We start from the raw sequence: 13,859 nt of genomic DNA, 5'->3' as shown, positions 1-13,859 counted from the left end.
AGCGGGAGCGGGGGGTGCAGCGGCTGCAGACCTTGCAGGTCCTCAGGACAGCGCGCACCACAGGCATAGGGACTGTGTGGAGGAAGGCGTGGGGTGCCCGCCGCGGGGACCCCCGAAGGAGCTCCGCAGTGCTGAGACAAGAGAGCACCGCCGCTCTTGGGATGGCCTCACTCGTTACCAAAAACACGCTTCCTCGCAGCACCCCACTGTTCTTCCACCCGCAGCCCTAGAAACAGCCGAGAAGTCCCCTTTGGGCTGCGATTTTACTGGAAACGGTCACACCCTTTGCTAATCCTGGGGCTCACGGAAGGTCAGGATGACTCGAGTGATCAGAGGTGACTGTGCAACCTTAGGAGACTGGACATTCTTATCTTAAATAAAGCGTTTTAAAAGCGATACGGACTACGGATCTTTCCTGAACCTGATCGATACAATTTGACTTCATAGGTCGTTTTTCCCGTTACACTCCCACAGGACAATACTGTGCCCTCTTCGTTTGTCCGCACCAAGCAAGTCGTAGCCCTTCTTCCTTAAGTCAGGGAGGCTGCTGAAGCAGCCCGTTTTTTTTCTTGTTTTATGCACTTCTAAGAACGATACCCTGGTAAGAAGGGTATTGTGAATTTTTGACAATAAAAATAAAATTATAATTGCGTTTTAATTGCCTCTGGACCTAGTTAACAGGGATATTTGAAAATATTCAGTAACTGTGGTGAACTTAAACTGTGTCGTGATAGGAATTTAGAAATAATCCAGTTTGCCCTCTTTTAACCCCGACTTTAGCGTGAATTCTTTCATCCTTGAAAAGCGGTGAAGGGGGCTGCCTCAGTGAGTAGGACGTTTCTCTGGTTTGAGCCTCCCTGGGACATGATCCCTGATCTTAATCTTGCAGTTTGGAGCTACAAATTAGAAAGATCTCCTTGGATGACTGCTGACCTGGAGCCAACCCCTCCTTGGGTTCGTTCATTTCCAGTTCTCTTCCCTGGCGCTTGTTCAGTGTTTTTTTCCTGATCGGTCGTCATTCCTTGCCCTTGGGATGCGGTACCCAGAAGTGAACAGGCCCCTGTGGAAGTGGTTGGACAGAGACCAAATTCCAAGTTGCCCTCTTTGTTTTGGAATCTGCTACAAATGAATTCTTTGGCAGGCTTAGCTTTTTTGGAATATTGCTTTGCTGACTCACACTAACCTTGTACCAACTAGATCTTTTCATGTGAGCTATTGTGAAACTTTCAGTAGGTTTCATTGACCTAAAGTATAGGAATTTGCAGTTACCTTTAATAAGTTTTCTTTGTTCATTTGGCCCGGTGTCCAAGGCTGTCACTTAGTATGGAAACAATTTCTGCCATCTGTCTGCCCGAGGAAGCCTTGATAGGCATTCCCTTTAACTTCCTTCAAATGGTTGCAAAGGTTGACCAGGGTGGGGCCAGGTGCAGTGCTGTGTGACACATGTCCGGCCCTTCCCTCTAGGTTGATAACAGTTGATACACATTCATCCAGTAGTCATTTCATCTCCCTGTCCCGGAGGTCATGACTCACTTTCTCCTCTCCGTGACCACTGATGTGAAGTAGTGAAGCGATAGGAGGGTTGATTATACATATTTGACGCAGATTTGATTGAGTATAAAAGTTCTTTAAGAGATAACTGGGGTGGGGGGAAGGCGCAGCAGGTGTCGTGGTGGTTAAAGGCACTGGACTCCCACATGGTGGACTGCCGTTCAAGTCCTGGACTTGGCAGCTTACTTTCTCATTTTCTCTCTCTTTCCTTCTCTGGTCAAATTAAAACAAACAAATAAGAAAAGTTAAATAAAATAATTCTTTAAAAAAGTAACTCAGGCTAACAGGTGGCGAAGCAGTAAGGAAGGTCGCTGGACTCCAACATGGGTGGTGACTGTGGTTCAAGGCCTGGACCCCGAGGCTTGAAACTCACGTCAGGCATGTGTACATGCATGCCCAAGATCTCTGGAGGAAGATGGAGAAGGGATTGTGGTGTGACCATCCTTCCCCACCCCCCAGGGGGGTGATTTTTCAGTTTTTCCTCTCCTCATTTTCTCTTTCTCCAGCAAGTACTCGTGCCCTAAGGCAAACCTCTACCAAAAAAACTAAAAGGTAACTCAGGCATATATGTTATAACGTGTTATAATTCCCATTTTAAAAATGAGGAAAACAGGGACCAGCATAATGGTTATGTTGCTGGGCTCCCACGTAATCAACTGCAGTTCAGGTCCCAGACCCGGCGACTTAAAACTCGTGGTGGGTTTTCTCTGTTCATTTGGCCCGGTGTTCGTGGGTGCCCAAGATCCCAAGATGAGAATGGAGGAGAAGGAATTGAGGTGTGTTCCCCCCTTCCCCCCAGTGATTTCTTCCTTTCTGTCTGTCTGGCAAGTGCACGTACTCAGCAAAAATCATTCCTACTTTTTTTTTTTTTTTTAAATTGTTGATAATGTAGGGACCAGCAGAAGTAACAATGGTTATGTCACTGGATTCCCATGGAGTTGACCATGGTTCGAATCCTGGACTGGGTAGCTTAAAACTCATGCCAGGCATGTGTGCATGTGTGCCCAAAATCCTGAGAGGAGAATAGAGGAGAAGGGATTGTGGCGTGGCCATCACCCTCCAGGGTGATGCCTGTCTCTCTGGCGAGTGCATGTGCCCTACAGCAAAAATCTCCCTAAAAAAAGAAAAGTTAAAAAAAGTTAGATTCTTGATAATGTATGCACAAATGAGAGAGAAAGAGGGAGAAACACCCTTGGTAGGGGCTTGTCAGGAGGAGGCCCCCTTTTCCTAGCCATTTCAGCTCATCAGGATCTTGGGAAAGTCTTGAATGTTTCACCCACACTGGGGCTGGGGGTCTAAACCTGTGGTCTGGCCATGTGACCACCACCACTCCAGTTAAGTATCTTAGCAATGGTATCATGGAGGCTAGACCGCCCAGTTTTATTTATTTTTTTTTTAATAAGGGTTATTTTATTTAACTTTATTTATTTATTTATTTTAATTTGACCAGAGAGGGACAGTGTGAGAGAGAGGGAGGGAAAGTAAGAAAGCAAGCTGCCAGGTCTGGGACTTGAACCACAGTTGGCCATGTGAGAGTCTAGCATCCTTGACCACTATGCTACCTACCAGCCCCATGTTAATCCTTATAGCTCCTTTTTATGTTTTTCCAGACTTGGAAACAAATATTAGAGGGATGTAAGGGCAAAGAAATCTTCACTCAGAAGCAAGGTAATGGGAAGACTCAGAGGTGAAGTAGGAAATAGCTTAACTTCAGTCACTGTGGTTAAGGGATTCAGAAGATAGCATGGAAATAGTCCAGAGAAACCACTGGTCCTGTATGGCACATAGAAGAAAGAAGAAAGAAGGGATAGATGGTTTTGTTTGAGCTACTCTGATCTCTTTCAGTGAAATTACCCGCAAATTGTAGTCACCCTATCTGTCGGGCACTTACTGTGTCAGGCACTTTGCTTGTGTTCCTCACAGTCACTCTGTGAAGGAAGGTTCTGGTCTTAAAGATGAGGGGCGAAGTAAATTGAATAACTTATGCAGGCAAGTGGTAGAGACAGTTTGAATCCATAAACCACTCTGGAGCAGAGTGTTAACCACTGTGCTATAATAGACTTAGCCCATGTGACATTGGAGGGTTTGTAAACAATTGGGTGGTCCTGTCTCCTTGTAGAGGGTAAAGGAGAGTGTATGGAGCCCCTTGCTTTACAGTGGTACAGGGTCACAGCTGGTGGAAAGGGCAGGTGTTTGCAGAGCCTCCCACCTTTGTCTTTTTTTTTAAAGAATAATTTGATTTAACTTTATTTATTTATTTATTTATTTATTTATTTATTTATTTATTTATTTATTTATTTATTTATTTATTTATTTATTTATTTATTTATTTATTTATTTATTTATTTATTTATTTATTTATTTATTTATTTATTTATTTATTTATTTATTTATTTATTTATTTATTTATTTATTTATTTATTTATTTTTTTTTTTTTTAAGAGAGATTTTTGCAATAGGGCGCGTACACTCACCGGAGAGACAGAGAGAGGCAGAAAGAGAGAAATCACCCCGACAGGGATGGTCACACTGCAGTCCCTTCTCCTTCATTCTCCTCTTGGGATCTTGGATATGCACTCAGTGTGTGAGTTCAACCACTGGGTCCGGGCTCAAACCGCTATCTACTGTTTGGGAGTCCAGCAACGTAACCATTACATCATCTGATAGCCCCTCATAATTCTTTTTTTCAGTCTTCTTGCTACTCAAGCTCACTTTTTCCCAAACACTGGGTTGCTCTCAGCCTCCCTTTTCTGGTAATTTACACAGAGATCTAGTTCAGAAACTAAGACCTGGTTTTTTTTCTTCACTCCATTTTTTTATGGATCTCTTAATGTTATATTGTTTAATAATTTACACATTCTTCACGACCCCCAAAGATACCATCCCGGCTGTGTTTGCCCCTCTTGATCTCTGCCTCTTTGGTGCTTGTGTGGTCCTCAGCACTTGTAGCCATTAATATGAGCCATTGCTCACAGTAATATGGGTGTTTCCCCAGCTGGCTGAGAAGGCTCTCTAGACAGGAATCATGCTGTTCTTTGGAGTCCTGACACCCAGGACTGAATTGGAAGTTTAATCCTTCAGTTACATCTATGACCTCGTGAGTAGGAATTATTGATAACCCACTTTTTTTTTTTTTTGAGGTATTTGCTCTAAGGCGTGTGCGCTCGCCAGAAAGAGGGACCGCTATCTACTGTTTGGGAGTCCAGCAACGTAACCATTACATCATCTGATAGCCCCTCATAATTCTTTTTTTCAGTCTTCTTGCTACTCAAGCTCACTTTTTCCCAAACACTGGGTTGCTCTCAGCCTCCCTTTTCTGGTAATTTACACAGAGATCTAGTTCAGAAACTAAGACCTGGTTTTTTTTCTTCACTCCATTTTTTTATGGATCTCTTAATGTTATATTGTTTAATAATTTACACATTCTTCACGACCCCCAAAGATACCATCCCGGCTGTGTTTGCCCCTCTTGATCTCTGCCTCTTTGGTGCTTGTGTGGTCCTCAGCACTTGTAGCCATTAATATGAGCCATTGCTCACAGTAATATGGGTGTTTCCCCAGCTGGCTGAGAAGGCTCTCTAGACAGGAATCATGCTGTTCTTTGGAGTCCTGACACCCAGGACTGAATTGGAAGTTTAATCCTTCAGTTACATCTATGACCTCGTGAGTAGGAATTATTGATAACCCACTTTTTTTTTTTTTTGAGGTATTTGCTCTAAGGCGTGTGCGCTCGCCAGAAAGAGGGAGACAGAGACAGCGAGAAATCACCCCCCGAGGGGGATGGTCACACTGCCATCCCTTTTCCATTCTCCTCTTGGGATCTTGGGCATACACGCACATGCGCCTGGCTTGAGGATAACTCACTTAAAAAAAAGTTTTCTTTCATGAGAGAAACAAGTGCCCTTGACAGGATCTCCTGGTGCCAGGAATGGGCTCCCAGCCAGCCAGCATCGGGCGCCTACATGTGTGGGCCTGGAGTGCTCCACGTGGACTGTGGGTCTGGAGCTGGTCTTCCACGGCGCTCCAGCATTGCAGGGCCGTGACCTGCCTGTGCCGAGCTGGCGGGGCCAGATAGCCACTTTTAATGTGGCAGAGCTAAAGCTTTGTGGTAAAAATGTTTAGTTCTAAGTCTTGTAGCCTAAAAGTATAGTCATGACTTGAAGTCAGACATGCTGTCTGGGATGGTGGGCAGTAGGAATTGGGAGGGTTTCCACGGGCAAGTCTGGGAAAGGGGTAGGAAAACCCAAGGAACCATTCCCTGCCATTCAGAATTGGATATTGACTTCTGCTTGTCTGAAGTTGACCACTGGGCAAGACCTAGCCTGGGAACCTGGCCCAGCTCCAGGGTCCCTTTCAACTAAAAATAGAGAAGATTCTGCCTCCGCTAATTTTAGCTCACCGTGGCGAAGAAGTACATTCTGCTGTTTCTGGAGTGCCGGCACTGGCTGCTTCGGGGATTTTACCCTTCTTGTTCTTTCATCGAAACCTGTCTGTGCAGAAGGCACTCTAATAATATACTTTTATGAACACCTTTTTGTTTCAGTCTTCTAATGACTGGCAGATATTCCCATTTTTATAAAAGATGACTCAGGTTTAGAGGGATTGAAAATGCCTTACATACCCAGGTCATCTCAGTAAGAAATAATAGTCTATACTCAGATTGGACAGTCTTGACTTTCAGTTTTGGCTTTGCTTTTTAGTAGCTGTATTTACTTAACCTTTCTGAACTCTGAGCTAACTCTTTATCTGTAAAATGGGTTACCAGAAGTTCATTCAGGGATTCTTGAGGATGAAATGTGATGTGAAATTGTGTCCTGTTATTCTTGGTCCCTAGCAGATACTGGATGACTTATTTCACTTCCCTTTCTTCACGGGGTTCAGGAACTCCTAGATGCACTCTTTACTCTCTAGGAAATTAAAATTTAACCCGTTGGGATCATTAATCCTCAGGTTGGTAGACTGGTGTTTAATAGCAAGAGTAGTTGCCAAGAAAACCATTCTAGTCTGTTCTGTTGTTAGTAACAGAAAATCCCTGAGTGGGTAATTAATAAAAGCAAATGTTTATTCAGCTCATGGTTTGGAGACCTGAGACTCAGGAGCCACACCCCATGAGGGTCTTCTGCCGCATCACAGCGTGGTGGGGGACAGCAGTGCATGCATCTGTTTCTAGGCCTCTGTTCTGACCTCATTCCCTCTCCTTATGGACCCAATAGGAGGTAGTCGGGGGCCTTGATGACCTTAATCTCAACTCTGCAGCTGGATTGCATTTTCTCTCTCTGTCTGTCTGTTTCTTTCTTTCTTTCTTTCTTTCTTTCTTTCTTTCTTTCTTTCTTTCTTTCCTTCTTTCCTTCTTTCCTTCTTTCCTTCTTTCCTTCTTTCCTTCTTTCTTTCCTTCTTTCTTTCCTTCTTTCTTTCCTTCTTTCTTTCCTTCTTTCTTTCTTTCTTTCTTGCCCTATAGCAAAAATCTCTTTAAAAAGGAGAATGCAGCTGTTTCTACACAGGACATCTCTGCAAAATTATTTATTTTACATTTAATTAGAATATATCATTGTAATATACTAAGTGAATATTCCCATCTTGAATACAAAAAATATCGGTTCAAAGCTATTAATGTACATATTATCGACAGGTAATTTTCACGGGCCATCTCCAGTGCTGTGGTGCCTGGCACAAATGCATGAGCTCTCTACAGACAGGAATTGAATCTTAACTGATTGGTAATAGTCCAGTAATTTGTCTTAAATTTTACTTTGGAGATTTTGCTAAAGACATTTTTTTTTTTGGAGTGTTTAATTACAACACTTTCCATTGTTCAGTCCTTTTAATCAGCTCTTAAGCTATCTATTGGGGTGTCGGAAAATTCATGACCTTATTTGCATAGAAAACCAGAGAAGTACGACATGACTTTTCCGATGATCCAATAGACAGCCGATTTCTATAAGTTTCTTTTTTTAAATAGCATTTTTTAGAATTATTTATTGATTTTGTTTATTCATCCACTCTATTTTAATTTCAGCAGAGAGAGACACAGAGAGGGACAGTGAGAAAGCAAGCCACCAGGTCTAGGACTCTAACTGTGGTTCGCCATGTGGGAGTGTCCAGTGCACCACCTGCTGGTGCCCTAAAAGTTAATTTCTTTTTTTTTTTGGAGAGGTTTTCGCTATAGGGCGCGTGCGCTCGCCAGACAGAGAGAGACATAGAGACAGAAAGCGAGAAATCACCCCCCACAGGGGATGGTCACGCCGCAATCCCTTCTCCTCCATTCTCCTCTCAGGATCCTGGGCACACGCGCCTGGCGTGAGTTTTAAGCCACCGGGTCCAGGATGTGAACCGTGGTCGACTACGTGGGAGTCCAGAGACATAGCCAATACGCTAACTGCTGGTCCCCCTAAAAGTTAATTTCTAAACAGAGGTATTCAGAAAACTTCGTGAACATAAATGATTGACTCAAAATGTTAGCCCCAGGAAAGTCTTACTTCCAAGGAAAAACACTTTCTAGTCTTTTATATTCTTGAAATGTTAGGTGTGAGTTTAGTAACCAAGGTACTACTTTTTAGATGAGACAGATAGCTGTGAGATCTTCCTTTGGGAGTTTATTGAGGATGGAGAGTAGGTTTTTTTTTTTTGGGTATTGTAAGTGGAGGCATTGTGGTTGGGGCTTACTGGGCAGGAATTCAAACTATGGTTGCCCTGTGGGATCTGGCTTGTCTTGAGCAGTGCATTACCACTGCATCATGGAGCCAGCCCCTTCTCACTAATTTTTTTTTTTTTTAACAGGGTTCTGCCATAGGGCATGTGTGCTCACCAGAGAGAGATGGAGGGAGTGAAAGTGAGAAGTCACCCTCACTCCCTGGGGGAGTGGCCATGCTGCACTCCCTGCTCTTGCATTCTCCTCATGGGAGTTTGGGCACACATGCACATGTGCCCGGTGTGATTTTCAAGCCTCCCTGTCCAAGGACTTGAGCTGTGGTTGTCCACGTGGGAGTTCAGCGCTTGGACTACCACACCATCTGTTGTCCCACCTACTCACTGATTTTTAAATTTAAGTTATACATGCTTAGAACTTTGTGGGAGCAGGAAGAATAATAGGAAATTAGGAAACAAGTTTCTTTTTACTTTTGGTGTGAGCTTGCGATTAGTATCAGTAGCCTGTTTCTAAAGTGAGTGACTTTATGGGGCCAGCTGATGGTGTGGTGGTTGAGGTGGTGGATTCCCACATGGCCAATTGCAGTTCAAGTCCTGGACTTAGTGGCCTGAAAATCACACCAGGGGTGTGTGCATGCATGCCCAAACTCTGGAGAGGAGAATGAACGAGAAGGGATTGTAGTGTGGCCGCTCCCTGGGGGGGTGATTTCTCATGTATCCTCTCTCTCACTCTGTCTCTTTCTGGTGAGTGCACGAACCCTATGACGAAAAGCTAACAGAGAAACAGCCAAAATGAAGTTAGTGACTTTACTGTTTAGATGTGTAAAAATAAAAAATACATCTCATCTTGTATCTAATTATCAATTTCTCCCGTTTTCTAGGAGGAGTAATTGCCTATATCAGTTCTTCCAGCTCAGCCTCCAGCCCTGCCTCTTGTCACAGTGAGGGTTCCGAGAACAGTTTCCAGTCCTCCTCCTCTTCTGTTCCATCTTCTCCAAATAGCTCTAATTCTGATACCAACGGGAATCCCAAGAATGGTGATCTCTCCAACATTGAAGGCATCCTGAAGAATGATCGTCTAGACTGTTCTGTGAAAACAAGCAGATCGAGTGCAGCGGGGATGACCAAGAGCCACAGTGGAGTGACGAGTAAGTTTCTTCATTTTCTAGAGGTTGCTGCCACTTATTGCAGACAGGACTGACTTTACCAACTTTTCATTGGGAGGGGGAACCATTACATTTGGGTATACTTTTTATCTTCTATTGGACTATCATAGATTAGTTAGGGAAGCAATCAGTGACGATTTCAGAAGTTATAGCTTAGGGACTGTCATAATTCATTCTTGCCTCAGAGCAAGGTAGTTACACACTCCTCCTGCCTCTGTTCCCCTGGGGGGTGCTCCCCTTACCCCATGTTCACAGTTACTTTCTTCTGGACTCCTAGTACTGAACCTTCTTTCGAGGACACTACTTATTTGTGGCAATAGGCTTATTGTCATGAAGTTGGGGGTGGGAACATTTGGGATCAGGAAACAGCAGCATTGGAATAACCATGTGAGTAATGGGATTTATACTCCAAAGTGAGTGTGGAAGTAACAAGAACTGGTGTAGGGGAGAGGGTTGGAGGGATTGGAGCATAATCTAGACTTTAACAAGTACAGCTGCCTGTGGACACATCCCTTTACAGTTCTTACTGAATGGCCTCTTTGCTTGAATTTCTTTTTCTTTTTAATTTGCTGGAGAGTGGATGTGCTCGCAGGAGAGAGACGAGAGAGAGGAAAAGTGAGAAAGCATTTCTTATGAGGGGTAGTCACACTTCAGACCCTCCTCCATTTCTCCTTTGTGGATTTTGGGCATGCACACATGCCTGGCATGTTTATCAAACCACTGAGTCTAGGACTCGAGCTATTGTCGACCATGTGGGATTTGGCCCCTTTAACCAGTATGCCACCAGCTGGCTCACCTAAACTAATTCTTATTCAGGAGAATTGTTTTCTTAATTGTGGTTGTATACTTTTAAAGTAACTTCAAATTTATAAAACTTTGTAAAAAGATATTATGTATTTAATTTAATTTTATTTATTCATTCATATATTTTAATTTGACCAGAGAGAGACAGAGAGACAGAAAGCAAGAAATCACCCCCCAGGGTGGATGGCCACGCCGCAATCCTTTCTCCATTCTCCTCTCGGGATCTTGGGCATGCATGCACATGCGCCCGGCGTGAGTTTCAAGCCACCGGATCCAGGAAGTGACCCGCGGTCGACTACGTGGGAGTCCAGCGACATAGCTATTACGCTAACTGCTGGTCCCCTCTATTATTTTTAACATGACCAAAGAGAGAGACACAGAAAGAGAGATAAGGGGAAAGTGAGAAAGCAAGCCGCCAGGTCCGGGACTCGAGCCACAGTAGGCCATGTGGGAGTCCAATGCCCTTAACTGCCACACAACCAGCTGGTCCCAATATTAATCTTTTTAAAGCACTTGCAAGTAGAATGAAATCATGTATGAATTTGGAAAGAAAGCAATAGGTTGAAGTGTTGTTTCCCATCTCTCCTGTCTGTTTGTACCCTAGAATTTAGCGGCATGGTTTTACTGTGTAAAGTCTGTGGGGATGTGGCATCGGGATTCCACTATGGCGTTCATGCTTGTGAAGGCTGTAAGGTAAAGCATGCTTTTGTTTCTTTAAACTACTGATGCTGAGATTAAAGACTTGAGTTAAAATTGCCAGTTTCCACAATTGGTATTGGAAGGGAGAGAGGTTGGCTGCTCCCTTACGCTTAAAGCATTTTATGTGTTGTACAAGTAAACTCTTATTTTAAAATGTTTTTAATTCACTGAAATAATTTTCTTTGAGATTCGGATCTAAATCCATTTGCTGTAATCTCTTTAAACGTGGTTTGAAACCTAGTGCACCAAACGACCCCTCCATTAACGCGTTGGGTGCAGCTCGCGATGGCGGAGGCAGCAAGGAACAAGGCACCCAAGGGGCTGGCGCTGCCGCCACCTCGGAGCTCCCGAGCAGACTCTGATTAGTCTCGTCAGATACTTCCACATTCTGACAGGTCAGGTACAGGAAGCTGGGAGTAACTCCTCGGTACCTGGTCACACGTGAACTCTTTAGAAATTATACTCAAGTGCGTAAAAATGATCTTGAGTATGAACTGAGTGCTCGGCAGTGCGACCTTTCCTGTGTAAGTTTAGGTGATTATCTCCTAGTTACTGCTATTAAAGGTTGGTCAGGTAATCCCAAGTGAGGTAGTTTATACGTCTCCGTATATCCAAGATTTTCTTTCTCTCTGATTTTTGGTACAGTACTTTCTTCTGAGTATCAAAAAATGAATGTGGTGAAGATACGTGTTTTTACTGTCTTCTGACTTTAGGCAGGAAGTACAAATGCAGTTATGACAAGCTTTAGTGGGTGAATAAGATAATGGTGACTATACCTGGTGAGAGAGGGCATATTTTCTAGGCTGGCTTTGAATGAATTGTGATTTGGTAGCTATTAATGATTGGGTCTCTTCATAAGACTAGTTGATATTTTTTATGGGTATGGCAGTTTCCCATTGTCTTAAAAATTCTATAAATAACGAAGTTGTTTTTATAAAAATAGGAAGTAATGTAGGGAAGGTTAATACTCATCTTTTAAAAAAATTTTTTTTTATTTGCCAGAGATTGCGTGTGAATGCCGGTGAATGTGAGAGAGAGCCAGAGAGGGTGTGGAGAGGAAGACTCAGGCACGATCACACTACCGTCCTTTCCCCATCTCTCTGGGCAGGATTTTGGGCATGGTGTATGTTTCATGTCACTGCAGCCAGGTTTTCACCTGTAATCGGCCGTGTGGGATCTGGCTTTCTGTGTATGCCACTTAGCCACTGTGCCATAGGGCTGGTGCCATTTTCACTTTGTAGTTAGAAAAATAAAAGCCCAAACTGAATGAGTTAAGTTGTGTATTTCTGATAAATACATACGTCTGTTCAGTATACTGTTGAAATATAGCTCAGCTCTTATAGCACTCTAGAGAAGGGTATTTTCATAGTAATAAAATGTAAAAATGTGTCTCACAATTACTTAATATAGATTAATGAAATGTTGTAAGTATGATACTCAAGGGAAATGCATTTAAAATAATTTTAGTAGTTGTGTTTATGGGTTTTCTGTTCTTTCTAGAACCATTAAGCGAGAGATCTTTGAGGACCTATTGCAGAGCAAGTACCTAAATTGTGTAGTAAAGGCAGCGGTTTGTAGCTGTCTGACTGGTAGCTGTCCCTGCTGGGATCACGAGCTGGTCTGTGGGTGGGTATAACACTTACCTGTTGCTGTCTGGACCTATAAGTAGGCCGTGCCACCGTCAGCAGGTGGTGATCCAGGAAAGACCAGGTTCTCCTAGTGTAGTCCAGAGTTCTCACGAGGGAGTTTTAGCTCTTGAACGAACTTGTCTGGCAGCTTACTGAGCACAGTCACCTGTGTTTTGAGAGTTGTAGAGCAGCACGTGATGAGAAGTGCGAGATGGGAGGATGTGACTGCAGCCAGTGTCTGGTAACAGGAGAGAATGCAGTACAGGGGGTGCTTTGAGCAAGCACAGAAAACCTCGCGGTTAAAGGAGCCACATCCTAGATGGCGACCGTGGTTCGGGTTCTGGTCCTGACGGCCCGAGAAACGTGTGGGGTGCCTGTATGTGCATGCTCTAAATCTCAGCAGGATGGGGAATGGAGAAGGGACAGTGGTGTGCCCATGCCCCACAAGGGGATGCGTTTTTCCTCTCTCCCTCTCTCTCTTTCTCTCTCTCTCCGTGCATGGCAAATGCACATGCTCTCTGGTAATTAAAAAAAAATCTCGAGCAATTTTGTTCGGCTATTAGGTATAGGTGCTTACTGAGAGCAGTAAGAATACAATTAAATTTTGTGAGACAGTGCTATATTTCCTTCTTTCCCAAAGCCAAAACTGTGTCTCAGGTAGTCAGATAATAGATGTGAGCACAGTGCTTGTAGAGTTCATCTGGGTGCTTCTAAGCGAGTAAGTGATCCTTGGTTCTTAGGGTTTCTTCCGCAGAAGTATTCAACAAAACATCCAGTACAAGAAGTGCCTGAAGAATGAAAACTGCTCTATAATGAGAATGAATAGGAACAGATGTCAGCAGTGTCGTTTCAAAAAGTGTCTGTCTGTCGGGATGTCAAGAGACGGTACGTTCCCAGTTTAAAGAGTGTGTTTTAAATGTACGTAACTTAGCTTACGTTTCTCAGCACAGACCGGGGCCATAGGCTGGTTTCCAGGGCCCTCTTCTGCTCAGAGGAAGCAGATTTCAGCAAGTGTCTTTTGGGGCCTTTAGGGAGACCGAATTTATTGAAGCTAAATTTTATCATTATCATTCCAGAAATAGCTTTTGGCTCAATTTCTTTTTAAATGTTTATTTATTAGTCTTAAATGTTTGCTATAGAGCGCATGTACTCACTGGAGAGAGAGAAAGTAAGTGAGGAAGCATCCCCCAAGGGGGGTGATCACCCCACCATTCCTATTCCTGAATTCTCCCCTTGGGATTTTGAGCATGTTTGCACATGCCTAACATGGTTTCTAAGCCACTGGGTCTGGGACTCGAACCATGCAGTGGCCATGTGGGTGGAATTCAGCTGCCTTAACCACCATGACACCCTTAACTAACCATGG

The 13,859-nt window shown here is 43.6% G+C and overlaps 1 protein-coding gene across 1 annotated transcript in view; it reads left to right on the top strand.

The window, feature by feature from the left end:
* The window catches only part of NR1D2 (nuclear receptor subfamily 1 group D member 2), a 43,276-nt gene that overhangs the window by 13,433 nt on the left and 15,984 nt on the right, over window positions 1-13,859 (top strand). The window contains exons 3-5 of the mRNA XM_006170591.3: window positions 9,078-9,344; window positions 10,771-10,859; window positions 13,234-13,378. Coding sequence (XP_006170653.1) covers window positions 9,078-9,344; window positions 10,771-10,859; window positions 13,234-13,378 — 501 coding nt within the window. The remainder of the gene's footprint in view (window positions 1-9,077; window positions 9,345-10,770; window positions 10,860-13,233; window positions 13,379-13,859) is intronic.

This window comes from Tupaia chinensis, unplaced genomic scaffold (genome assembly GCF_000334495.1).
Source record: "Tupaia chinensis unplaced genomic scaffold, TupChi_1.0 Scaffold148626_1, whole genome shotgun sequence".
NCBI classification, from domain to species: domain Eukaryota; kingdom Metazoa; phylum Chordata; class Mammalia; order Scandentia; family Tupaiidae; genus Tupaia; species Tupaia belangeri.
The sequence above is the reverse complement of the archived record's forward strand: the minus strand, read 5'-3'. Positions and strand labels throughout refer to the sequence as shown.